General features: G+C 40.3%; 1 protein-coding gene across 5 annotated transcripts in view; it reads right to left on the reverse strand.

Annotated features, from left to right (window-relative positions):
- Positions 1-11,022: 11,022 nt before the first annotated feature.
- Positions 11,023-26,880, reverse strand: part of RAPGEF4 (Rap guanine nucleotide exchange factor 4) — a 140,881-nt gene continuing 125,023 nt past the window's right edge. For all 5 annotated transcript variants that reach the window (XM_030952653.1, XM_030952652.1, XM_030952655.1 and 2 more), the window contains 6 exons: positions 25,363-25,453; positions 23,082-23,132; positions 22,363-22,450; positions 21,964-22,028; positions 13,781-13,835; positions 11,023-12,283 (listed from right to left, as the gene is read on the reverse strand). In XM_030952653.1, the coding sequence (XP_030808513.1) occupies positions 12,156-12,283; positions 13,781-13,835; positions 21,964-22,028; positions 22,363-22,450; positions 23,082-23,132; positions 25,363-25,453 (478 nt within the window). In that variant the 3' untranslated portion in view covers positions 11,023-12,155. The remainder of the gene's footprint in view (positions 12,284-13,780; positions 13,836-21,963; positions 22,029-22,362; positions 22,451-23,081; positions 23,133-25,362; positions 25,454-26,880) is intronic.

Raw genomic sequence — 26,880 nt, forward strand, 5'->3', positions numbered from 1 at the left:
CTCGCAGCGGCGCCACCCCGCGCTCCGCACCGGGCCCCGCGGGGGGCGGCGGCCGCCGCCGGCTCAGGGGTCCGGGCGGCGCGGTGCCCTGCCTGTAGGGGGCGCGGTGCCGGGCAGGGCGGGCGGTGCCGGCTCCTCGGGCTGCGGGAGTGGCGGGCGGAGGCCAGCGTGGCCCCTCGGCCCGGCACAGGAGCGTTGTCGTACGGCGCGCGTGGCCCCTCGCGGCCTACGCACCCTGCACCCACGCCGTGAGCGCTGTGGTGGGGCTGGCGTGAGGCGAGCGGGACGGAGCGTCAGCTTCTCAGAATCACACCACCGCAGGCTATCCTAAGTTGGAAGGGACCCACAAAGACCATGAAGTCTTAACTCCTCGCCTTGGACAGGACATCTCCAAGAACCACACCATGTGCCTGAGAGTGGTGTCCAAACGCTTGTTGGACTCTGTCAGGCTTGGTGCTGTGACCACTTCCCTGGGGAGCCTGCTCCAGTGCCCAACTCCACACTTTATGAAGAGCCTTTTAATAATATCCAATGTAAATCTTCCCTGACACAACTTCAGGCCATTCCCTTGGGTCCTGTCGCTGGTCAGCACAGAGTGGTGAGTGTCTGTCCCTCTGCTTCTCCTCATGAGGAAGTTGTATCTTCAATGAGGTCTCCTCTCTGTCTCCTCTCCAGGACGAACAGACCCAGTGCCTTCAGCCTCTCCTCACACAGCTTCCCCTCAAGGCCCTTCACCATCGCTGTTGGCTTACTTTGGACGCCCTCTAAGAGCTTTATATCTTTCTCATATTGTGGTGCCCAAAACTGCCCCCAGAACTAGAGGTGAGGCTGCACAAGTGCAGAGCAGAGCAGGACAATCACATTCCTTGCCTGGCTGGCAATGCTGTGCTTGATGTATCCCAAGACAGGGTTGGCTCTCCTGGCTTGGACTGCTCAGGGAGGTCAGCGTCTGGCAGAGTGGCTGTTTGCTTGTTGGTCAGCTGTGCCAAACTTGGGAAGAGCCTCTGGACTGAGCAAGGCCTGTTCTCTTGAGTGTTTCCACTGGACAAGTGCAGCCCAACTACTGCAGGTGGAGGGAGTCCAGGCATGGGGATGCGTTGCCATGGCCACAGCTTTGGAAGCACAAGCTTCTTCCTTCCAGGGTTCCTGCTTCTGTGACAAGTAGTATGGCTAAATTTTTTACCAAAATGACCAGATGAAGGTACCAAAAAAAACCCTGCTCATTTTCTTGTGCCATGGGGGCTGGGATGGTGTTTTCCCAAGAAGCAGCATATTTAAGTCCTGGGAATCACTTGGGATTGCCATGATGCTGTGGGTGAGGATTTGGAGGTCCCAAGGAATAGGAAGGGAGCAGGTTTGCTCCTACAGCCAGTCCTCCTTTCAGGAATATGGAAGAAGAGGAGGACTTGACTGGCAATTGTAACCACCCCCCCCAATCCCTCGTACATACTCCCTGGCTGCCCAGGTCAGAAATGAAACAGCCATACAGACTGCTTCTTATCCAAACATTTTAATGGCATTGAGGTATTCTGCTGTTGCAGAAAACTTTTTGCAAATAGAATCATCTTATTACTGTTTCAATAAGTCAACTTACTGCTGTCACACTTAAAGGACAAGACTCAAAAAACTTGGGGAGCAAACAATTTTTCTATTGAGGTAAGCAGATCGCATGGCTGTGACAGCACATTTTCTGTATGATACAATTTATCCTGCAAGACTCAGTGCCTAGCGCTGCTTTACTCTGCACCCCAGGTCATCTGCTGCTGACTGTACACTGAGATTTTATATTCTTTGGAGAACTGCAGCTCCTTGCTCTCTCTCATATTTGACTGTTGTTACATGCATGTGTAGAACTGCCATATAAAACCAGTTGTGTAGCACGATTCACAAAGAGCTGTGCAGCATCCCACTGAACCATATCCATTAATTGTACATCTCAAAGATGTATGGTATCAAGGTGAATCGTGGAAGAACACTTTACTGATTAATGAAATATAATTATTTAATGGATATCAGAGGTGTCCCCCATGTTGTATTAGTTCGGCACAACTAATACAACATGGGGGAAAGCCTCTGATACCCACTAAATTCTAATACCTGTTAGAAGTACTAATATTTTCTGTGCTTAAAATAAAACTTTTCACTGAACTATAAAAGTAGGAGTAAAGTTCAGCAAGATCTTAAGCACTCAGTGCAGAAAGCATGTGAAGACAGTAAGAAAATCAAAAAGCAGGCCCTGGTGACCCCCTTTTGCCCACCTGATAGGTTCAGTATTGCCAGTACAAGCAGTGAGGGAGGTCAGCATGCTTTGGCTTCCCCTGGATACTGCAGTTTCAGACACTTCTTGTCTGATCTCAGAGCACCTGTGCTTTCTTATGAACTGATATGTAGTGAGCCTGGAGAAGCATCCAGTCAAAGGTGCCACATTTAAAAGGAACACACAAATATCAAACAAGTCACATGTAACTAAGCTCTGGAGGAGGAGAGGTACACATACTTAGTCTTTTAAATGCTGTAACTAAAGTGTTTGTCCTTCCTGCCAGAGGCAATTGCCAATTAGTCAAATGATTAAAAAATCTCTTTGAATGTTAAATCACCTGTTTCATAGGCATTTTCCTTGAGCACATGCATTCAGAGGTCTCTTGCCTACTGTGCTTTGTCTGGGCATTTTTTCCATGGCTGTGTATCTGTAGAGCAGGGATTTACCATATCTGAATTTAAGCCCTGGTTGCAGGGCCTAAATAGACTATTCTGGAGCACATGAGAAATGAGGGGGTGGTTAATATTTCCTACTTCAAGAGTAGGAGTGCAGAGTCTGCACCAGGCAATGTGTTAACATGCCACTTGTTTAAATCCCGTAATTGCACCTGCTCTAGTAGAGGACAAGTAAGAGAAAGCAAAGAGGTCTGCACAAGGACTGTCCAACCCCAGTGGTGAAGCTGAAACTATTACAACAAGGTTTCGAGCATGCATTTTGGGCTTGTACTCTTTCTCCCCTCTGGCTAGTGAGACTGGATATTTTCAAGTTGTTTTTCAATCATCAATAAAATTAAATTAAAAATAGCTAGAAAAGATCAGAAACCAGTGTAATGGCAATTTCTTAAGTGTATTGGCTTACTGTGTAGAACAGTGAGCCAACACATTGGTGGTATGTTTTCCCTTCTTTTTGAGGCAGCAAACTCAAACAGAGAAACTCAAAAGTTACCTCTGGAGAGCTCAATCCTAATCTCAGGCTTCCTCAATTGATACGGGACAGGCAGAGAAAGAAAATATTTAAAAGCTAAAAAAAGTTATTGTAAAGCCACAAAAATTGACAAAGGATAAAGGCAGTTCTAGCAACTTTTAGAGTTGAAAAGATTCATATGAATTGTCTCTTTACATCTCATTACAGGTTGTGTAATGACATCTTACCACATTTCAACATGGAAAATACAGTGTCATGCATATGTCCAGGTGGTTTAAATCATCCTGCCTGCCAAAAGCACAAGGCACAGCCCTGCCCTGCCTGTTGAGCCCTGTTCCTGCTGCTGTGCTGCCCACCTTGCCTTCTGCCAGCATGGTGTTTGCATGGCTGCACAGGGAGTTGGGCTGTGCAGGAGAAGCTACTGCAGAGGAAACAAATCAGTTTTCCCTCAGAGCAGAATGCAGGTCATCAGGCAATTGCACAAAGACTTGTGCCAGCACAAAGGCAGGAAAGGAGCAAGGGCTGATAAAAGCAGCTGAGAGGGGATGGAGCCTGGAAGTGCTTATTTAGCAGTGTTGTGGTTTATGCCAGCTTAGACTGTATGTGAAACTCTAGACACAGATAATTTGGAGGAGGATGCCTGCTCTGTATTTTTCAGTTCTCCTTCAAGACTGGCCCAGAGTTCATCTCAGGCTTAACACAGAAGTTTCTTTGAAGCACGACTGCTTCTTTGGTTGCTATGGCTTGCTTCCATTTCTAGCTTAAAAAATTGGCTGTAAAACATGGTGGAAGTCATGCCCAGGATATACTGGGAAGGTTGTACACCCTGCTGTACAACATGTAGCACTAGTGTATGCTAGTGTTAATCTAGCTAGTTTGAGCAATGTTAGCTCTAACTACATGATGTCACTAGGTTATGTCATTTGTTCCATCAGGTTTGTGATCTGGAAGAGGTGAAAAATGGCTCACCTGAAAGCCCTCTCTACATTATTTTTGCTTGCTTTCCAGACTGAAATACGTGCAGGTATGTCTACACATGCTGCAACTACACACCTCTGCAGTTACACCCCAAAACATAACTAGCAGGATTGGTTTCATGACTAAAAGACAACTTGCATGCCAAAAGACAACTTGCATGCCAACTGCAAGCCAAAATAAGCTACCTTTTCTCTTTCTGGGTAATAGCAAGTGGAAAATCTAAGGAATTGTCTTTGGAATTGGCTCAGAGGAAGTCTTGCCATTCCTGGTGTACATGAGGTGGTGAGTGTACACCCACAAACACCAGCATGATGCTACATGCAGTCCCCATGCTTACACAGCCAAGACCGTGATTCCTGTTTGCTTCAGCAGCCCAGTCTTTGGTGTCCTGTGGGAAATGGCTTCTTCTTGTTCCTTCATGGAAAATGAAGAAAGAGCTTGTACCAACCATCATCCATTTACGAGACCCATCTTAGTTGTTGTTTTCTTACCTTTTTTTTTTCTTTCTTAATTTTTAAATAAGGATTTTACGAAAGTGCCTATATGATATATTTAACATGAAATTATAAATATACTATTAAATATTACTTAATTGTAAAAGTATTAAGCACAAAATTATTTAACATAGAACAGAATGATTAAATAGAGACAGGCATGGGGCAGAATATGCTTGTGTGCAATGGGTGTGGATCAAGTACCTGCTTTGTGCACAATGGTTTTCAGAACTGGCATGTTACAGCTTGTACACTGTCTTTTGATCAGGCATGTGTTCAGTGTAAAAAGAACATGTAACTTCTACAAAAATGTAAATATAATTAGTAATGAGATAGCCATGAGATGGCAAAATATTAACAAGAAATCCAATTCTTGATTGTTTTACAAAAGTGATTTTCTTATCTTTTTCTGGCACCACAGTTTTTAGTTGATCATTATACTCAGCTGTAATCCACTCACTAGTACTCTGCTAAGCTACCATTTCATGACATACTTTTAATTGTATATATAGATATAGCTCATACTCCTTCTTATATTAAATTTTCTGGTCCAATGGACTTAATTTGTTGTTCTAATTTTGGCAGATTTTTTCTCAAAAATGTAATACAGTTTAACACTGTTTTCTTTATTTTAGAGCTGTACCGAATTTATTGAAGCTGTGCCCATTTGTGTTTTCTAATCCACATCACTCCAAGCTCCACTGAAGCAACAATCCCTTCATTTCTCTCTAAATTCTTTCCCAATAGATTGCTCGATCACAGAGAGTTTGGGGAGAGGCTGGCACAATTCCACCACCTCTGGGGACCACCAAGGTAAGATAAGAACTTTCAACAAATGATTTAAAGCATACTATAATATTTTCCTTATGAAAACAAATTATTACCAAACTATTTATGTCATTTACCTTTCTTCTAAAGTAAATGCAGGTACTGGAATAATGAATATTTTGGCCACCATTGGCAGAGAATTGGTTTGAATTACAAAGAAAATATTAACTCCTTTTAATGATGTACTGTAGTGTACAGTAGCTTACATTTTTTGCTACTTACTTAATCCACTGGACATTAATTAGAAACAAATCTGTCTATTGGAGATCTCATATTTTTCCTCTTTGTATTCAGAGATTAAATAAGACTAGAAAATGTCTGTAATATTAGACTGCCTCAGAAAAGCCATTACTGCAGACAAATCTGCTTAGCTGTATCATCTCAGTCCCTTTTCCTGTGATTCCAAATGAAGATAATCAGCTCCCCCAAAACACAAGCACACTATTAACAGTCTTTAGTTATGACAGGAAGGAAACAAAAATCCCTGTAAACCTATAACTAGTTTTTGGCAACAGTGCTGACTGATCAGGAGCACCACAAAGGAGTTACATGCCAGACAAGAGGAACAGGAGAAACACTAGGGCAGGAATTACAAATGGAAGGAAATGTTGTATTTCAAACAGACACTAGACAGCAACCTGCCAGTACTGCAGCCCTCAAGGGTCAGTCCTACAGAGAATGAGGACATCTAAAGAAAACCCAAGGCAAAACTGTCTCTCTGTTATCTGAGAACATCCACAATGCTGCCGACAGTAGTCCTGTGCAGAAATAATGTACACCTGTGAAAAAACACAAAGAGTCGGCAAATACAGATAGCAGGTTCACTTGCTGGCTCGGACAGCATCTGAAGAAAGAACTATTTAAAAACACAAGAGGTGGTGTTATAATGAGGAAACCATGGAGAGCAGAAAGCTTATGATTATTGACAGAAGTTGATTAAGAAATGGATTATTGTCTGTTAGGATGTTGGAATATCTACTGCTACCATTATCCTACGTATCTTTATGTAAATTTCCTTTAATTGAGGTATTCATTTACAATCATTATTTTCATTGGTAATGTGCTTTATTTGCATTTGAAAGCAAAAAGAGGAAAAAAATTAAACACAACTGGCTGACCCCTACCATGTGAGAAAGGGTTTGCTTTTTGTCACTCTGACCCAAATGGATTAGGGCCAGGAAATAAAGGTCAAGCTCTTACCAGTACCCCCATGTGTCACATTTTTATTACATGGAGTTTCCAAGAAAAATATTCCAATTTGCGTCAGTAATTATTCGTTCTTTATGCATTATCATGTCAGTTTCTGAGTTTATTTTGAATTCAGAAATTACCTTTGAGTGTCAGCCCTATTAAAAAGCAACCCTTTGTGAAATACCCTTCAGCAGTTAGATGTGATAGATTTTGTAGCTGTGCTACAAAATCAAATTTTACATGCTCTTTTTTCCCTTTTAAGAATTTCCCCCACTCCAGCAGTCTCCCCATCACTCGAGTCATAAAACACCAAGACTGTGGTTGGATTATGCTCCTTTGTGGATTTGCAAGTTGCTGCCTTAGTTAGAAGATGTCTGAGGGCTGTAATTGCTAAAGAAGTGCACAGGGCAGGTGGGGCTGGAGCCACTCTGTACTATTGGACAGCATGAGGTACAAGCATGCAGCACTGCGCCCTGCGTGCTCCTCTAACACTGACCACAGCGAGAAGCCTGACGTCAGGTTTTAGCCACCAGCCACATCAGAGAGCTCTCTGTCCTGTGGGAATTAGTCTGGGGCAGTGCTGCACCTTTCCAGGAGAGGAGGCACAAAGGTGAGGGTCCCCTCCAGCCCAGGGCTGCCCAGCCCCACCACACTGCAATGGGGAGACATCTGGGGGTGCCAGGGGTTCCATGGGCACAGCTACAGCTCTGGATGCAGGGCTCCAAAGATAAGCTGCTAAAGAAGTTTCTGGTTTCGCAATTTTAATGATAACTTTTAAATCTGGTCATTATTTTCTTTGATTGCTAATACCTTGACCTCTGGTGACAGCTGCTGCTTATGCCTGCTAAACTTTAATGCAGGCTACAGTAAAGAACATTATGATTATTTGAAAAGGCAGAGTGTAATGCATTTCAGATTAACAGTGAAAGAAAAGCTATTGAAGTTAGGGGTTCACTTTGCCATATCACTCTATGCTGCTTTCCTTATTATCAGTACAAAAAATGAAATGAGAATAGCACATCTTTTAATTTCCTTCTACTATTACCTCTTGATTTGCATTCAGAGCTCCCAGAAGAAATACTGCTGAATTCAGAAGTAGTCTATTTAAGCTGCATGGTGTTTAAAATTTGCTGGAAGAGGTTAAGGTGCTCTATATTATGCAGTTGACCTTACTAAGAAGCTGTGTTAACAATTTAGATTTATAATTTTGTTAATTTTTTTCCCAAGCAAAATTCATTATCTCTTTTTATACCCCTGAAGGTTAAATCTTTTGATTTCACTCTAACTTATTTTGTAAGATTTCTAAATTATATTTAAACTTCTTGTACTTAAAAGGTTGCTTTGCCAGTGTCTCTGAAAAGAAGCATTTTGTTTCTGTCTCTCATTGTACCTGGTCTAAAGAGACTGTGTGCCCTCACAATATTTTACCTAGTAAGAAAGAACCCAAACCCTCCATCTGCAGAGCCCTGCAAATACATTTGAATTCTTTTATCTGTCACTATTATATCTTTTTGGCCGACTGGGTTTGAACAAGATGTCCATGGAAAATATTTTTAATCCTGCCTTTACCAAACAGTTGCAGCCTCCTGGTGTACAGGATTCAAGCTTCCCTGGATTTAACCTTTCTTCCCTGCTTTTGTCAGCACTGTGCCTGGTCATTGAGAAAAAGAAGAAACCCTAACAAATTAACAATAGCGAAACGTGCCAGGGTAGGGAGAGCTGTACCCTGTGACTCTTTAGGCTCTGCAGCCCTAAACAGAGTTTGTGTTCTCTACTGCTGCCTGAGCAAAACAAGGCCAATGGTGGAGCCCTGTAATGCAGAACATTTTCCTAAATGCCCAAGGTGTCGCCACCCTGGCTCAATGGTCCCCAGAAGTGGATATTTATTATGGACACTGCCTCCTGGTCATATGTCATCTGAAAACTCATACTACAGTTATGACTCTGCCAGTAAATAAAACAGGACCAAGAGCTCTGGGCCCTGAGGCCAAGCAGCAGGGACCAGCCATATCAGCACTGTATGGTCTGTGACCGTCAGGCATAATCATCCTGATTAGGATTTAGAACAGGTTTATGTTTGTTCAGCCTGTAGTGTTGCAGTGAGGAGGGGGCTGTGCTGTAGTGTTTGTGCTGTTTATGCAAGTGGGTGTGATGGAGGTGCAGAGCACCTTGGGTCCCACTGGAGGACTGTGGGGCTGGGACAGAGGCAGGACAGACAGCTCTGTAGTTTCCCCTGGAAATGGCCTGGCTGCATGATCCCCCAGAAGTAATGGCTGGACACTCTCCTGCAGAGGTAGCTGGCATGGGCCAAAACCAGACCAAGTGGTGCACCTAAACCAGGATGGCCCATGAGCAGAGCGGTGCTGGGGATTGCCCAGCTCCCTGCAACCAGGCCTGCAGACCCGTCGGAAAGTCAGTAGCAAGGCAGTGCCCTCAGTGAAGCAGGAACAAGCTGTAACTCGCAGCTGTGAGCACAGAGTGAAGTCAGGATGGATGTTTTGACATTTCAGTGTTTCTTGAGTCCCTATTCATTCTCCACTTTAGTGCAACAGCCGCTTAGACTTCCTACAGCCAGAGCAATATATTGGCAGCTGCCTTCCTGTTGTAAAGTCAACACAGGGAGCAAGGGAAGCCCAGGACAGATCCTAGAGCCAGAAGGTAGTTTTATTCATCTAATCTCTAGGTATTTAGACAGTGATTAGAACCATAGCAACTATCTGAGCCACTTGAATTAGTTAGATACAGAGATAGCAACACTTGTTATTTATACAGCACCCTTTATTGGAAAATTAAAAAATGTCAGATACCTAGATACCTGTTTCATTGAGTAGGTAAACTGCATTCATTTGTTGACATGGAGGTGCCATGAAACCTCTCTTTGTATCACTGGGATACAACTACACGATAGAGACTGTTGGCAACAAATAAGTAAAACAGTTAGAAGTTCTAAAGAAAAAAAAAGAATAAACCAAGAGGATAAAAACATATTAAATAGATGAAGAATTAGGCTATACACAGAGCCAAGCCAAAACTTGGCAGCTTTATAAACCAGCTAACAGAAATAAATGAAAGTCCAAACAATAGGAACAAACCTGGAACAAATAAAATCATGAACTCAGAAATGTTACCAATTGATTGCAAATATAAAAATGCCTGTTGAATTCATTGTGTCCCTGTAGTTTATTCTACTGAATACTTTGCTTCTGGCAAGATTCAGTATCTGCAAAAGCCATATGAAATACATTCATCGAACAGCAGAAAAGGAAATAAATATTTCTCACTTGAAATGATAAGATGCAAATTTGTCTCTATATTATTAGCTGGTTTTCCTCTGAATCATCTTGAACTTCTAGTCAGACAGCAAAGTTAAAATAAATTATTTCATCATGCTGCAGAATATTTCTTAACTGTGTAATTCTTTCCTTTGCAGAATGCAGGTACCAAGCAGATTGTAGTTCTGTGTCAGCATTTCCCCACTGACTCTCAACTTTTGCAGAATTTGTTTTGACTAAAAGAATTTAATTATTTTTATAGATAAAAAATTGTATATGTGTATACTGATTCCACACAGTCCTGCTCAATGCCAAAAAAAATTTGCTCTGCATTCAAAGCAAAATGTAGACTATATCAATGAGGTCATCTCTGAAACTTAATTATGAGATAATAGTTGCAACTTCTAATTTCAGGCTTAATAATTTTTATGACATCCAGCTTCACAACACAGAACCAGTGTGAATGCAATAGGAAAGACTTTTACCATTTGAACATCGTCATTCCCTTGGCATGCACTTGGCTGCCATCTGGGCTTGCCCAGCAGCAGTACAGCCATCCCCAGGAGCATTCAGGAGGGGAAAGGGCACATGCCAGACCAACTCTCCCCTCATGGCTGCAGGCTCTGAGAGACCTCCCTGTGGTCATTGAACCCAGAGGTCTCTCAAGTGCCCTATTAGCCAAGGTCTTGAGTTTGCCAACCTGAGGTAAAATCCTGCCTAAGATAAGATAACTTGTAGTGCTCACATTAGTGACTGAGCAGGACAAATTAGTTAGATAGCTAAAATAAAGAATATATCCCTTCTGTATTTAAACCCTTCCAATTTAAATGTTTTCTCCTGAGAAACAAATGAGGCAACGAGACAGTGGTGTTGCGTCACTGCCTGACTGTCATCCCGTGGCAGGGATGGATCTGACTGGCTTTAATCTCATCGTCCATCTCTCAGTGCACGAAGGCCAACTGTGGGTTTGAGGCCCAGCAAATGACAAGCCAACTCTGATATATCAGCCAATTAGTAGCATTGGTATTTATGCAGGAATGAAGCTGAAAGTGCAAATAAGGCCAGTGACTAAACCTTTCCAGCAATTACATTTAATAAGGTACTGCATGTTATTTACAGAAAAGATAGATCACACAACTTCTACATGTAAATGCACAGTGTGAAGACAAAAGCTGTACTCTCATAACATGCTAAACAAAATAAATAAACCAGAATTATTTTGGCACAATAACTATTACATAAATAAATATTCTAGAACATAATGAATTGACATTTATTTACAGTCTATTGAAAGTGCAAACAATTGGCTGAAAATTAAGATATTTGTAAATGTATAAGATCAGAAGATGTGTTAACCAGCCAAGATTAATTCTAGCTGAAGTTTAAGGTTTTAATGTCCAGGAAAATATTCTCTTGAAATCCATTTGTGCATATTGTGCTCTTTTTGAACCAGTCCTTTGCTACCTTTAATGATATTGATTTTGATGACCTTACTTTTTAACTGAATTTTGTAAAAACCTGATTGGTAATTTAAAAAGAAGAAAGTCAAATGTAAACACTGATTAATCTATTTATCATTCAAATATTTTCAGTCCTGTCAGTTTTCTGAAATGGCCAAACTGCTTGTAGTAATAGACAGTATGATTAAGACTAGGAATTTTTCTTAGTATTTGTTGTATTTAAAATGGAAATATTTGTAAGTCTTCTCTGAATGGAACTGTACCTTGGACTGCTCTTGAACCTACATTATTTCATCAGATCCTTACATCCATCTTCTGCTGAGGTCAAGAGCAGCTGAGCAAGCTAAACTGACGATCAGTTTTGGTCCTGACCTGAAGCATAAATCATAAAATACAGGTTCTTAATTAAGGAGAAGAACCCACTACCTACCTTAGAACTGTTATAAGTTTTTGTGCATTTCCCACTAACTATTCTATCTTTTGCCTTTTTTTAAATCTGTATGAGATATCACTTACTACACTTTAAGATGAATTAACAGTTCACAACATGGCCACCCATACACCTACAGTGCATAAATTCTTCCTCAGCCAAAGTTCTCCAGCAGGCTGGTACATTGTGCGTTGCCTAAGACGTTATGGTATGTTTTTGCTTATTTTTGTAGTGGCAGTGCAGTAGCAGAGAAAGTGAAGTTCTTAACAAGTGACCTTGAGAGGATAAAAGATCGTTTCTCATCATTGCTTCAAATGTTTATGCTCGGCGCGGTTCCAGTCGGTGAGACATCTGTGATAAAGTTCTCTGGTTGTCAATCACATTTAATTGCCGCACGTAGCTCCGAACATCCTGATGGTTTTTATTAGTTAGGGCTGCATCAGGATCTGGTGAAAGAGAAATGATGTAGGATTGATACACGTAAATGGACAAATGCCTGAACAAAATGCACAACTCCTTACCAGCTGTCACAGGAACGACTAGATCCTGGTGAGTTAAAAAGGAAATATTTAGAAATGGCTCTCTTGGAAACCTTTTCTCCGTATCTGATGGTCTTTCTGGTTACTACCCCCACAAATTAACTTTTCTTTTGGACATGCTTGGCTACATTTACTAAAATTGATGGCCCTTGGTTACAGTTTGACACATCACCTTATCAGTCATTAGCTGTACATTATACAGCTAACAAGTACAATTTAAAGCTGCTCATTTGCTTATGAACCAGGAGCTTTCACAGATTCAAAATTTTGTAATTGATTTTAGCTTCTTTTCATGCAATATTCTCATTTTAGATATTTGTATCAATGTAGTGCTTAGTGGCTGTCCCATTCAAGCCTCAGAATTTACTACCTGTTCACATTTCTTAACCACATTATACCTACTCCAGCAGCAGTTATGGAATACTACTGAGTTAAATTCTAAGTATCTTCAACCCCATAGGAACAGCTTACAGTGTAATGTAATATGTGTTAGGTAACTTAAATTCAACTAAAAAATTATACTGAGGCATCTGCATTACATTACACATACACACACACACAAACCATGGAATTTAGATCCAGTAGATCTATATACTGACATTTTGTTATATCATGTATAATGAAAATCTGCTTCCATTTCTAAGTATGTGGAGGTCTCACTCATGCTTAATACATCAAAATTAAAGACACAAAGCCAGGAAAACCTGGATTGTGGATGAAAAAAAATCTTTCTTAATTTCTACTGTTCTACAGATCTTCTACAGTTAAGCTTTGACTCATATGGAAAGAAACTATTTTTACAAAAATATAGTTTTATATTACTTATACTGTTGTTTGACAAAGAGGAAGGGTACTGTGAGTCCAAATGGATGTAGTGCTGAGGAAATGCCCATGTGACTGAGACTGACAGTGCAGCTCGAACAGAGAAGCCTGTTTGACCATACAGCTCTGTCATCTTACATGGCCTCAAGGAAGTTCTGGTAATTATACTGACAAACAGGTTTTAAATTCACCGCCTTATGCAGTTATGTCATTTATAAAGGCCATGTCTCCAGACTGGTTTCATATTAAAACAGCATTTATCCAAGCAACTATTTGTGTGCTGCTGCCTGCTAGACTTATTTCAACCACTTCTGAATCCAGTGTCTAATTTCAACTGGCTCTAATCTGACAGATGGATAGAGAGATAGATTTAGCTCTTTCACATGCATGGAAAAGAGATAGAGGAGAAGGGGTTTATTAGAGCTTCCTGAAGGATATTTCGCCCTGTGAAACATCACAGGATCCAAACATGGAAGAATCACTGGAAAACAGGCTCTTTAGTTCTGGTACATACAGAATTAGTTGTAATTACTGTAGCTACTGATAATAATGCTGACAGTACAGATGTTGTAACACACTTACTGAAAGATTGGCTTCGGCAGAATTTCACTGTCCTGACAGTGTTGGCAATCATGCGCTGGAAGGAAAAGATGGGATGCAATCAGAGAACAAGCACTGTATTTCATCAGCATTCAAACGAAGCACCTCTGTGCCTGAGTGTGAAGACACATGCCAATAAAAGCAGTCATACGAATGAAAATATAATTTTAATGCTGCTACTTTAATGTATAGGGTGTGATTTGCATTTACACAGGCTTTAAATAAGCATGAGTATAATTTACATGCACTCAGAGAACTCTTTCCCTTGCTTCAATGCTGTAAAAGGCCCTAAGTAAGAATGAAAATCAGCCCCTTCAATGTGCATTTCTTTGATAACATCTTACCATATTAAAAAGTAAAAGGAATACCATGGAGTATATACACGTTAATTTAAAGACTATCAGCTCCTAACAGCAAAGCCATTTCTAGAATATATTCAGTAATTAAAGAGCATTCACCTTTTATACAGACATGAGTTTAAAATACAGTCCTTCTGGAAGCTGACAGTGTAAATAAGCACATGAGGGTGATTCCACTGGCAGAATGCTCGGTTCACAGGTGAGAAGGCCACTGTCAGTACTGTGGCCTGCAGCCAAATTTCATAAACAGACCAGTTACACAGTGTTACTTTGCACAAGTGTATCTAACTCAACCTGAAAAGTGGATTCACTTTTGGGGGACCCTTCTACTGACAGTTCACCAAAAAAAAGCAGAAGTCACTGTTATCCTTCTTGGCTGTGCTTTCTCTTCAGCAAAAAACCTCAAAATTTCATTCAATTCAGTTTCAATCAATACACTTGCTGTGATAAATCAGATGTTATTTTACAATAGATTTAAAAAATAAATTAAGATTAGTCATAGAGCAAAACATTAGTTCTGGACTGTAGAATTTTAACTGGTTTCTGTGATTAGCACCACAGAAATAATATACTATTATACTAATATAATATAATATAGCGACATCTTCTAACACAGCGCACTCTCACCAGGCTGCTTCATACATTATGGAAATTTTGTGTGAGATTAACAAGCTAGTTAGTCATAAGCTCTCACAAAATGGAATTATATATCTCTTACTAGTGAACAAGAAAGCCTGGGGCATATGCTCCTCTAAATTCATTATAATCTTAAATGAAACAGCAATTATAATCTTAAATGAAAATGTTACAAATGAACTAAGCTTGTGAAATCTCTCATTCCAGAATGGGAAGCACCAATGTAAGACACTGCTTACACACACAATGGATAATCTGACAGTTTAATGTACTATCAAGCATACAAAAATGAGCTGTTGGTCAGCATAAGAAACATTACTGATATATGATGTCCTATGTTTGTGGATTTCACCTTGTATTAGCAAATGAAACTGTTTTAAAATGTGTTATTTCTAAAACACACTTTCCCAAAAGATCTGGGGAATCCAGATGTGGATCTGCTTATGTTGTTCTTAAAGTTATATGTATCTACATGTATAATTCAAGTAAAGGTAAATTTTATCCTAATGTAATTTTCATACCTCTCAAGCCACTATTACTATGCAGATTCTCTAGGGCACTTACCTTGCAAACATCCTCACAGGTGCTTAGCATTAAGCATGTGAATAAACTCCACTGACTTCAATGGAACCTCTTAAATACTCAAGGTAACTGGGCTGAGACAGAACACGCTGCATGGAACAGTGTCCGTTTTTCAGTCTAACCCAGTCAAATATAAGTCAAAACAATACAAGCATATAAACATGACTGTTTCACACTTCTGTGGCTTCATATTTGGCTCTGTTGTGTGATACTGCTATTTTGATTTATACCAGTTCAAAAAATACTCATCTACAATAACTGTTTCAAGGAGAGATCATAAAGCTGAACTGCACCAGCCAACACAATGAAATTTCAAGACTATCTGCCTTCAAGGGAAGCTTTGCTAAGAACACTTCATTTTCAGGAAGACAGCTAGTTTTGCTTGATGTGCTTTCGAGATGGATTGTTAATACATACCCTAATTTTTCATACCCGTAAGTATTTAGGTTTTGAAGCCTCATCTCATAATAATCTTTGGAGTTATTATTATTTAGTTTCATATGTGAAGACTTAGATTTATCAAAAAAAAGTGTTCTTTGGAATAATTTTACTCTTTTTTCTCTTGAGGGGAGTTTGTTCTCAAAAAAAGCAGAACATCCAGAATAAATACTGTAATGCAGTACTGTACTGAAAGAAAAAATATGGGTATGTAGTGAAGGCTTTTTAAAAAGTTTTTGCTACTTTCAAATTTGCCATTATGTGGGCTCTTCTAGGCAAGGGAAAATATAAGTGCCAATGGACTTGTCTGACTTCTGGTTAAAGGCTGAACTGCCTGGCTTCCTTCAGTTGGCTGAAAGACTTCCTTTCAGAGGGTTCCTTTGCCTTTTCCTGAGGATGATGTGATTCTATCTGTGCATTCAGAATTATCCTGGCAATGATGAAATACAAACCAATGAGGAACTGAGTGTTAAGGCTGAATAAATGTGGCCCAAAGACAGCATCACAAGCCAATGGGGAGATTCTGAAGCATTATGTATCTTTGAAGAGCTCTTTTGACACTACTTTTTTTCCAAGTGTCATTCTACTGTCTCATAATGTCTAAGCTCCCAACAGTTCCTTTTTGTAAGGAACAAAGTGAACAGAAAAACAGGTTGTGAAACAAAGTGAAATTTCCATTCCCAAATCTCGCAGATAAGTTAGATTGTCTTCTTTTGATGCAAGAAAACTAGAAACATGGACAGGAAAAATGTTCAGATGGAAGTTTAATTGCCTGCTCCTTACAGTTTTTCTTCAAATAGAGGATTACCTCTAGTCAATGCCTGCAAAGATTAACCTCTGTTTACTCACAGTGCTAAGCAAGACCACTATCAAAAAGCCATACAAACCTAAATTTGGATCTTTCTGAAATAGAACCAACTGCATAATATAACAAATAATGGCTACTACCAACATGCTGTGTATACACAACAATACCCTTTCAAGTTTTACAGTCTGGAATTGTGGCAGCAGGCCAGCACATTATCTTCTAATCCATTCCAAACCCAGGTTGCTAAATATTATAAATATTCATATATGCTATTGAAAACTACTAAGGGCTTTAGTCACACACTTTTTGCATAATCTTTATGTTCCAAAAATTAAAGAATGTTTGCCCCCTTTTTTTGCATATAGATAAGAGTGTGAATTCCCTTTTGTTCATCTCCACAAAACCTGAAAACAAATATGCACAAATTCTCTAATCCTCTTTTCTCACCTGAAGGGTGAAGAGGCTCGACAAAAAGAAGCATCAGTGGTCAGCACCATGGCACTATCTTGTGCTGCCATGGCAGGTCAGCACTTCCAGAGCTTTTTCCTGACTTCTGCTCCCTCTGCAGGTGTTATTCCTGAGATAATGCTGGGTAATGTCATATGGACGAGATGCCACAGAAAGTAATCTTTGTTCAGGCTCTCTGATGATTTGAGAAATGTCACTGATAAAGTTCCCAATTAATTGAATCTTCCCTTTGTCTATGAATACAAAATTCTGTACTGGCAGTCAGAGTGCAATTAGGCAGCTGAGGTTTAAAAGAAAAAAATCAGTAAGTGGTCAAGAGTAGGAAATATTGCCTGTTCCTAAGGAGAGTCATGCTCAGTACTTTCCTCGCTTTCCTCTCTCTTCTTTCCCTGCCAAGACCTAATTCTAGGAAAGCACTTATAAATTTTTTCTAAATATTTAGTTATAAAAGCAGTGTCACTTAAATGGTGTACATTGCCATGTACCTTCCAAACTAAAACTACAGTATTTAAAAAGCTTTAAAAGTTTTGCTCCTCTGTAATAAATATGTCTTCAGTTATTGCATAGATGAGTCTTCTGAAGGCTCATTTACAACTAACGTGTACTATCAAGTCACCAAGGGAGAAGAGATGTAGGTGGTTTGGTATCATGTCATATATGCCAACCTAGAATGTACATTTGAGCAACACCATGGTGGAAACAGCTTCTTGCAGTGAGATAAGTAAAAGACATTCAATACTTCTCTTAAACCATGTCTTGTTTGCTATTGAAGACAAAGCCTTACACTACAATGACCAGTAATTTAGTAATTTTGCCTACTTATTGACAAATACATAAATAACATTTTCCAGGCTGGATTTTAAGGCTTCATGCAATGGCATGAGTAAAGAGCACAAACACAGTGCAAATACAAAGACTAAGAGCATACCTATTTCTGACATGTTCAGTACTGTTTACCCACAATTTGTACAAACCAAATGAGTCTGTTTACAAACTTCCCTCTTTACCCATAGCTGTGACTTTGCCACATGTGGTTACTCTCTTCCCTGGCTAGGTGTCCCTGTCCTCCCACTCCTCACAGCCTCCTCCAGATAAGGCATCTGTGGGGATCAGGAGATGGGGAAGGGGAAGAAAGAGCAGACAGTCACGAAGGCAGCAGCAGGTAAAGCTCAGCAATGCTCTGCAGAGTGATGTCCCCTTACTGCTGCCAATACCACAGTTCTGTCACTCCACCACTGAAAAGATCAATATATAGGAAAACATAGCAGGAAAAAATTGACTCCGTCTTTTTCTTTGTTAGCTTGAGTTGCTAAAAAAGACTAGGCTAATGTGGCTCAACACCATCTGTCTGTTTTTCCCTTCTTCTCTAGATAATTTTGTTCAATTTGAAAAAAGAACCCAGAGTTTTCAAACACAAGAAAGCTCCTACCAATTTTCTGTGAAAACAGATGGCTGTGGACAAGAGAAAGATTGTGTAAGTGCCCTCCTGTCTCCTTCAGGAAAAAGGCTGTAGTGCAAGTTCCTATGTTATGACAAAAGCCTATTCACACAGAATTCCCCAGCCATGAAGAAACAACACATGCCCCAGCCACGAGGAGAGATCTGAGCAGAGTTCAAGCAGCCATGAAACACAAATGTTTAGGAAACCAGGCCTTGCTGTTTCTGGCACTCAGGGAGCTCCTGGCTCAGACACTGCCTGACAGCTTCTTCATGTTTTAAGATGCATCATTTAATATAAATAATAACAGAAACATTGCAAAACAGTAAAGATTTAAAGGAAGCTGTTTCAGCTGAAGAGATGCCACTAGATCAAACTTCTACTTTTGGCTGCCAGTTACAGGAATAAAGTTGTCAGCAGCACATCAGCTGTCGGGATCAGGGCTCTGTGGCGAGAATGCAGACGTGATGCCAGAGGCTGTTCTCAGTTTCATCACTGCACTTACATGGGAGTCGGAGGGACCCATCTCCTCCAGTGGCAAGTGGCACCACCAGTGGCAACTACCCAGATATTTTTATTCATAAACTTCAGTAAACATAAAAAGAAACAATCTTCCAAAGAACCAAGATGTTTCAGAAACATCAGTAAGAGTGGCTCCCAGCAATACTCTAAGGAAGCTCCATCTGCTTATAACAGAACATCATGCAGCAGAACAAACAGACAGAAACAACAAATGGCAGGACACGATTCCTGTGAAAAAATCTGGTTCCTACTTTTCTCCTGAAAATAGCAGAGTAACATCACAAAAACACCTTGGGCTTTTACTTATTTAAAAGAGAGGAGAATTTACCTGAGAGTATCTGGCTGAGTGGTCTTGTCTTCACAGTTTAATATCTGGCAATAATGTGTGGATATGACAGTTTTAAGCTTAATGCAAGTAGGCGGCAGCAACTGAGGTTTAACAGTAGGCTTTTCTTCTTTGCTTGACCTGATGACACATGCAAAAAGCTAAAAACTGCCAGGTCCACAGTAGGATTTGAATGAATTATGTGGGTGGAATTTGAATACAGGTTGATCTGAACAGCTACAAGTTGAGAAAGCCAGTAAAAGCACCATAGAAGCATGCAGGAGAGCTAGTGAAGAACAATAAAGAGACGAAAGATATACTTGCAGTAAGGCCTGGAGAAAAAGCAGAGTGAGCTTTTAGGTAGAATACCAACCAAAGAAAGGCTTAGAATACTATAAAAGGAGAATGTTTCCCTTTCTGGTGAGCTGAGGAACATGAGACATAATACTGATTCCGTAAAAAATATGCAGCATCAAAAATGCACTAACTGATCTTCACATTCCTCTCCTAAAGAAAATTATCAAAACTCACATTACTGGTACTACATTCTTGCAGTGTAAAATATCATTTAAAACTTTTGGGTGCTACTAGTAAACTTTTTTTCTGGGGGTAACATTCTTTTGAAGATAAGACAACGAGCAGACTAAGGTAAAGAGGGCAGACTTGCAGTAACTTAGACATAGATCAGTTTAAGCTGCTATAAAATTCACTCTTGGCCTTGGGAGTGCCAAAATGTGGTACAGAGTGGTGCAGAACTATTCTTAAATGACAAGCCTGTGTTGAACTTCTGTCTACGGGAAGTGCTTACAGGAGAGCTCCTCCCTCCTGTAGTGGCTTTCACACAAAATGAGGTATAAAGAGGTTGAAGCATGGAGCTCTGAGGCCAGTGGATGTACTGGCTCTTCTGGCTCAGGAAGTGTAAACAGGCCAAGTGAGGTGGAGATGATGGAACCAGCCACAGAACCATGGCTATAGCATTGCAGCTGCCATCCTTTCTGGTTTGGAGGTGCTCCAACCAAGTCTGAGATCCCTTTTGTGTTCCCCAAAGTATTTACCATCTATACTGTTATATGTATACCTAATTACAACAGGCAGTGCAGAAAAAAAAGCATGCTACCTCCTTTTCTGCAGGTAGCATGCTCAAGGCCTTTGGAAGGAGATGGCAACACAGTCTGCATATGCAATTACAGAATGCCATTATTGCAAAGTGAGGTCAGGCCCTTACTCAGGCATTAGCACTGCCATTTATTTACAAAATGTCTCATCTTAGTAAAGAAGTATTTTCAACCAAGGACAGAGGCTGTCCTGGAGCTACAGATTAAAATCTAAGAGAATTCACTCCGAGTGATGATCACTTTTCTGTGAAGTTTTTTAAAGAGCTTAAAGTACTCCTTTTTTCCCCTCTGCAGTTATCAGTGCTCAGAGGGTCAGACAAACGCCTCCACAGTGCAGTGGAAATAACTGGAGTTATGTAACTCCAGTGGAATGGAGTGGTTCTGATTACTGTACTACTAAGAACAAGCACATGTAGGTGCCAGAGGAAATATGCTCCAGCATGGCTGCTGAATGGCTGAGAGGAAACAGCCTCAAGCTGTGCCAGGAGAGGTTTAGATTGGATGTGAGAAAAAATTTCTTCACTTTAAGGGTGGTCAGGCATTGGAACAGGCTGCCCAGGAAGGTGGTGGAATCACTATGCCTGGAAGTGTTCAAAGAGCACGTGGATGTGGTACGCAGGGACAAAGTTTACTGGGGAGACCAGTGGTGCTGGGCTAAGAGCTGGATTCAGAGATCTTGGAGATCTTTTCCAACCTTAGTGATTCTGTGATTCTACTATTGACTGCCAGAGCAGTCAGTCAGGTTTGGTTTTCCTATGCAGATGCCATAGCTGGATTTGGCTAATGCAGGTTCTCAGATACAGGTGTCATTAACCACACTAATGAAGAACATGACCTTAGCAACCAAGAAAATGTCTTCTCACTGCTGTCAGTTGAGACTTCTGCAATGGAAAGTTGCCTGCCTGCAGTTTTTGACAATGGTGTTTGAAATTATAGCAGCTTAGGTGCAGGACTTATATCAAATTTGAGCATACTCGAGCCTTTTATCGTTGATTCTCCTTTCCAGTAAGAAAGCAATCAGGCCACAGAAACCTCCTTTCATTTGTGAAGGGAAAGAAGAAATATATGTTGTGCAAGTTCTTTTCAATGCTTTTTTCATTCTCCAAGGAGCAATGCAGAACTATCCCAGCCTGAGGCAGTTCAGGCCTGTTTGAAGGAACAGCAGTTAAAATCACAGGTTGATCCCAAACTGTTAAAAAGTGTCTCTAACAGCTCTGCTTCCTGTCCCTGATGCTCCCTTTCCTAGGAAACATTTTGGCTGTGCATGGCTCAGTGGGCAGTTTATTCTCCACCTCTGTGAAGTTTTCCAGAAAACCAGAGGCCCCAGGCTCTGTGTACAATGCAGGCTATTTTTGCCAAGTCTTGGTCCTGCCTTCATTCTCCCTAGCCCTGAAAGTCACTGTTGAGAAGTTCACTCTTGAAGAGGTGAATAGGGAAATATTTTAAAGTTTCCTTTCAAATATGTCATACATACCATTTTTTCGAAGTTTACTAGATTGTCAGTGAATGTCTTGTTTCCCTCATGAGTAAACGTCATGTCTGTATAGAAATAAAAAACACATAAAAGCCCATTTCTGAATCATGACCACACAAAATAGCAGAATGTTTTATCTACCCTTACAAAAATTGTAGCAGCTGTAAAGTAAAAAATGTAGGTTTTAATTTGCAGCATTTCTAAGACTAATAAAATTGAGGTATGATATTCAGATGTACAAAAGCAGTTTGTCTTGCCTCTGTATCGTGCTTTTCATAATGGAAAAAGATCATACCTCACATTGAGATTGATTTTTGCTTTTTCTTGCTGCTACTCTTATCCTTCAGATATTTGACAAATAGCTTTCAAGTTAATAATTCTGGTAACATCCAAGCTTACCTTTTATAAGCAGTGGCATGAAAGGAATTATTGGAGGGTCCAATTTAGCTACAGTCAGTCTGTAGGCCCTATGGTTTCTTGATGGATCCTTACAAAAAAAGAGAAATCAAATAATTACTAATATGTATTATTATATGTATCAAGACACTATATACATTAATTTAGATGTCATGGCATTTATTAAAAACATTATTTTTTCCTGTGACTTTAAAAGTGCATCTGCAAATTCAGACACCTTTTATCATTCTCCCTGACTGGTTACACAATGAGAATGCAACCACTAAACACAAACATTTTTTCATGCTAAATAGCTAGGTTAGATATGATTACAAAAACATTCTTCATAAAAGAAACCACATATTTTTTCCTCCCTCCTTACAGCTGCAGATCTAATTTTTCATACGTTGTAGCAGTAAAATGTATTGCCTGGAAAAATCCAGGTTGAAAAATAGAATTTCCCATAGGTACTATTGGAAAACAAATGATAAAGCTTTTCTGAGTTCCCAGATTAACTTTGAGTGGTACATAAGTTCTCTCAGAGTAGGTTCCTAAGAGTATAATTTATTAGTCATACATACTTGTTTTAGCAGCTCTAAAATGGGATCATAAACTTCTTAAAGTCAAACAAGGACATATAAAATGTTCTGAATCAAGGAATTCAAATCAGAAACTGAATTATCTTAGATTGTGCATAGAATAAGGGATCTATTGCTATTCACCATTAAGCTTTCAAACTCTGCATAGATCTTCTTGAACTTGCTTGGGAGTTTCTGTTAATAAAAACAAAAATAGCAAACCTTAATTAAATCCGATCAGTGCAGTAATTTTACTGTAAATGCTAGTTCCTTCTACAACGCCCTAAGTCAGGAAAGTGCCCTTTTTTTGCCAGATATTTCTAACAATGTGCTAATCTAAAATACAACATGTTTCCTAGCAACCAGATTAAAAATAGAGACGGGACCAGCCATGAAACCTGGATCCTGATTTAAACCCTGACTTGAATTTAGTCCATTGGGATATTTAGATTCGGATTTTTGTTTGGCTCACATAGCAATCACTGAATTTAGAATGTAAGGGGAAATTCATGTGGATGCTTTCAGGACATCCCTGATTATAGCCTATCTGAAAATATAATTTACACCCAGCTTGTATAGGGTCTGATCAGTTTAATTATTCATACCTATGATGAACTGCCCTTGCAAACATTCGTATTCAGGCCTAGGCATTTCCAGGAGGTTTTTTTGCTCATGCTGATGCATTTATTAGTAAAATTCTTGACATGCTCAGCAGCAAAGGTCCTCCATCACTTTCTGGGGTACAAATTAATGAATATTTTTTTCATTCCACAATACCTACACAAACAAATAATGGTCAGTTGATCATGCAATGATTGAGATGAGATGGACTTTACTAAATACTTTCTTTCCCCCTCATGCATAGTATGTTACACAGATTAAATAACTTTACTCTAAAGACTATAAGATATCTTATAAATTGGTTTCAAAGATCACTGTAATTTTTTATATACCATCAGAACATGTCAGTTATTTTTAGTAAGAAATTTCTCTGTTATTTGCTGAATTTTTCAGACTACTCTTAGCAGTGGATAACATTAAAAATTAATAGAGACTTTATAGTGCAGAAATGATTTTTTGCAATACTTCCTACATTTGAAGTGTGTACCCTAGCAAGCTATTTACACTGTGCCACAGCAAGGGCCTAATTTTTAATGATGTGTGTCAACAACTGTGTGCCTAGTTTGCATATGCATGCAGATTAGGTATTTGTGAAGTAAGTGGTATAATTGGACATTTGCACCTGCAAATATCTAATTTCTGCATGCAACTAATGTAAATGCATGAAATATAGAAAAAAAATCAGGTCTTGGTATGTTTGTCTTTAAGTATTTTCTGTATATATCTGGCTAAAAATCAAATTGCAGAAATTCTCTTGTTAAAGCAACTGCTCTACAGAACCAGAGTGTGATAATATTTCCATGATCTCAAGTTAATACTCCACATGTACAAATGATCTGTGCCCCCCCACCAGCTCAGACTTAATGCTGATTTCAGAGTGGTGTACGTAGTATATACATTAAATTCCTTCTTCTCTAGTCCTGTACTGTCTCAGCTCTCCCAGCTCCTCTCAGTAACCACAAATAAAGGGTCATTATTGTGAGAAACTGAAAATCTTTGCCTGTAGCACTGATTTGATATGATAAATGTACTTTTGAAAATGAGACTGGCGTACCCTCCAACATGTTAGTCTGATCTCCTGTGTAAGAGCACATTTTTAAAGGTGTTCAAATTTTGCTTTCAGTTGCATCAATAACCTCAGTCATGATAATTATTTTGAATTTCTAATGAACAAAATGCATGCATATTTAAATCTGTACTGCTTTTGATATCCAGTATGTTCTCAGTGGTTACACTGTGCTGGACACTGCACACTTTTTATACCCTCATACAAAATAGCAAAGCCACAGAAAAAGGTGGAAGCTCTGAGAATGAAGACCAAACTGCCAGTAAGCGTGGAAATGCATGTCAGAGGGAAAACCAGAATTGGTTAGGACAAACCACATTATAACAGGGCAACAGAGTCCCACTGGAGATCAGAAAATAATATGTACAAACAGAGGATGAATGTAAGAGAATTATCAGTGGAGTGATCTCACTGAACCACCAGTAAAGTGAAGGCACACAGAGGATGGGCTGACCTAAGAGGTTAGCTGGCTAGCTTGCTCATCCTGTTGGGCAGTTTAGCTCTGCAACAGGAGCCACTGTTGTCACTCTTGTTAACTCCTGTGAGCATTCAGCACGTCCATGGGTGTACTATACTGCCTTACTAATAAATACTGTCAGCCTTAGCTAAGGCTTATGGTCAGGAGCTGAATTAGTAGATCTAGCTTTATCAATAATAAAGGCCCGATTCACGTTTTTGCTAACTACAAGCACAAGTCCCCCTCAAGCTTCCTGAAATAGGATTTTAGCCAAGACTTACCTCCCACGTTAATGAGAGACGGCTCACAGCAACATTACTCAGTCCCATAATAATAGCGAAAAAGGAATTCAGATTTTTGTATTCTTTACAGCTGAAACACAAAGGGCCAGGTTTTAAGTTGCATATATCAGTCAGAACAGTACTTATGACAACCTTAAGAGAGCTGAACCCAGGCATCTAGCTTAGAAGTGACTGAATTTAGGCAGTCCTGGCCAGCATGCCTGCAGACACCTCTTCACCAATGTGTTAGCACTTCACCACACTCTGGAGGCTTCTTTCCCTTCCCTCCTAAAATGACCTCCCTTCTTCTACTTCACTGGATGCCAGCTTCTGCAAAGACTTCCAGTTTTTGAACCAATTCTCCACCCAGAAACACAGTCCTGAAACTGGGCTCAATTCAGTCCCAAGGGATACCAGAAACAGTATACACAACTGTTTATAACTTCATTTGCTGCAGAACTTGCTGACAGCTCCTGAACAGCTAATGAATGCTTGATGCTCTCTTTAGGCAATCTTCATTGCAGTTACAGGGCCACTGAGTCTTTTTAAAGGGAGAAGACCAGCTGTCTAGAGATGCCCCGTGCCAGTGACCTCTCCTGCAGTATAGGATTTCTATTACTGGGACTTCTAGTATGTTTCAGGAAAAGAGCAGCCATTTGTTACCAGCTTCATTAAAGAGGTCCTGGGCAAAAGGAGCTCCAAGTCCCACTCCATTTGGCTATCAGTCAGGAAAAGCTGGAACATGTAATTGAGTGCTATGGAAGATCCAACATGCCATATAGATAGAGTAGATACAATCTGATGGGCATAGTCAACACAACTGCTCAGCTGGGTCTGCATCAGTGGCTCACTGACTCAATAGGAAGGGAAGAGATAGAATAAAGCCTATCAGAAAAAACCCTCACAAAACTGAACCTCACTGGGTTTTTGCAAATAATCTCTTATTTTTCTCAACTGATGTACCAACATCCAATTTCAGCACCTCAGTCTCTGTTTCTTCAGCTGTGAGTGGCTTTCCTTAGGGGTTGGTATTGAGACTGTTGGGGCTTAACATCTCTGTCAGTGTCATGGACAGTGGTTTGAGTGCATCCTCAGCAGGTTTGCTGATGACACCGAGCTGTGTGGTGCAGTTGACAAGCTGGATAGAAGGGATACCATCCAGAGAGACTTTGACAGGCTTGAGAGTTGGGACTCTGTGAACCTCATGAAATTCAACAAGGTCAAGTGCAAGGTCCTGTACCTGAGTTGGGGCAATCCCAAGCACAAACACAGGCTGGGAGAAGAATGGATTGAGAGCAGTCCTGGGGTGAAGTACATGGGGGTGCTGGTGGACAAGAGCTGTTAATATGTGCTTGCAGCCTCAAAAGTCAACGATGTCCTGGGCTGCAGCAAAAGCACCATGGCCAGCAGGCCAAGGGAGGTGGCTCTCCCCTGCTGTTCTTGTGAGGCCCTACCTGCAGAGCTGGGTCCAGCTCTGGGACTCCCAACATATGAAGGACATGGATCTGCTGGAGTGAA

The sequence above is a fragment of the Camarhynchus parvulus genome, chromosome 7 (genome assembly GCF_901933205.1).
Source record: "Camarhynchus parvulus chromosome 7, STF_HiC, whole genome shotgun sequence".
NCBI lineage: Eukaryota > Metazoa > Chordata > Aves > Passeriformes > Thraupidae > Camarhynchus > Camarhynchus parvulus.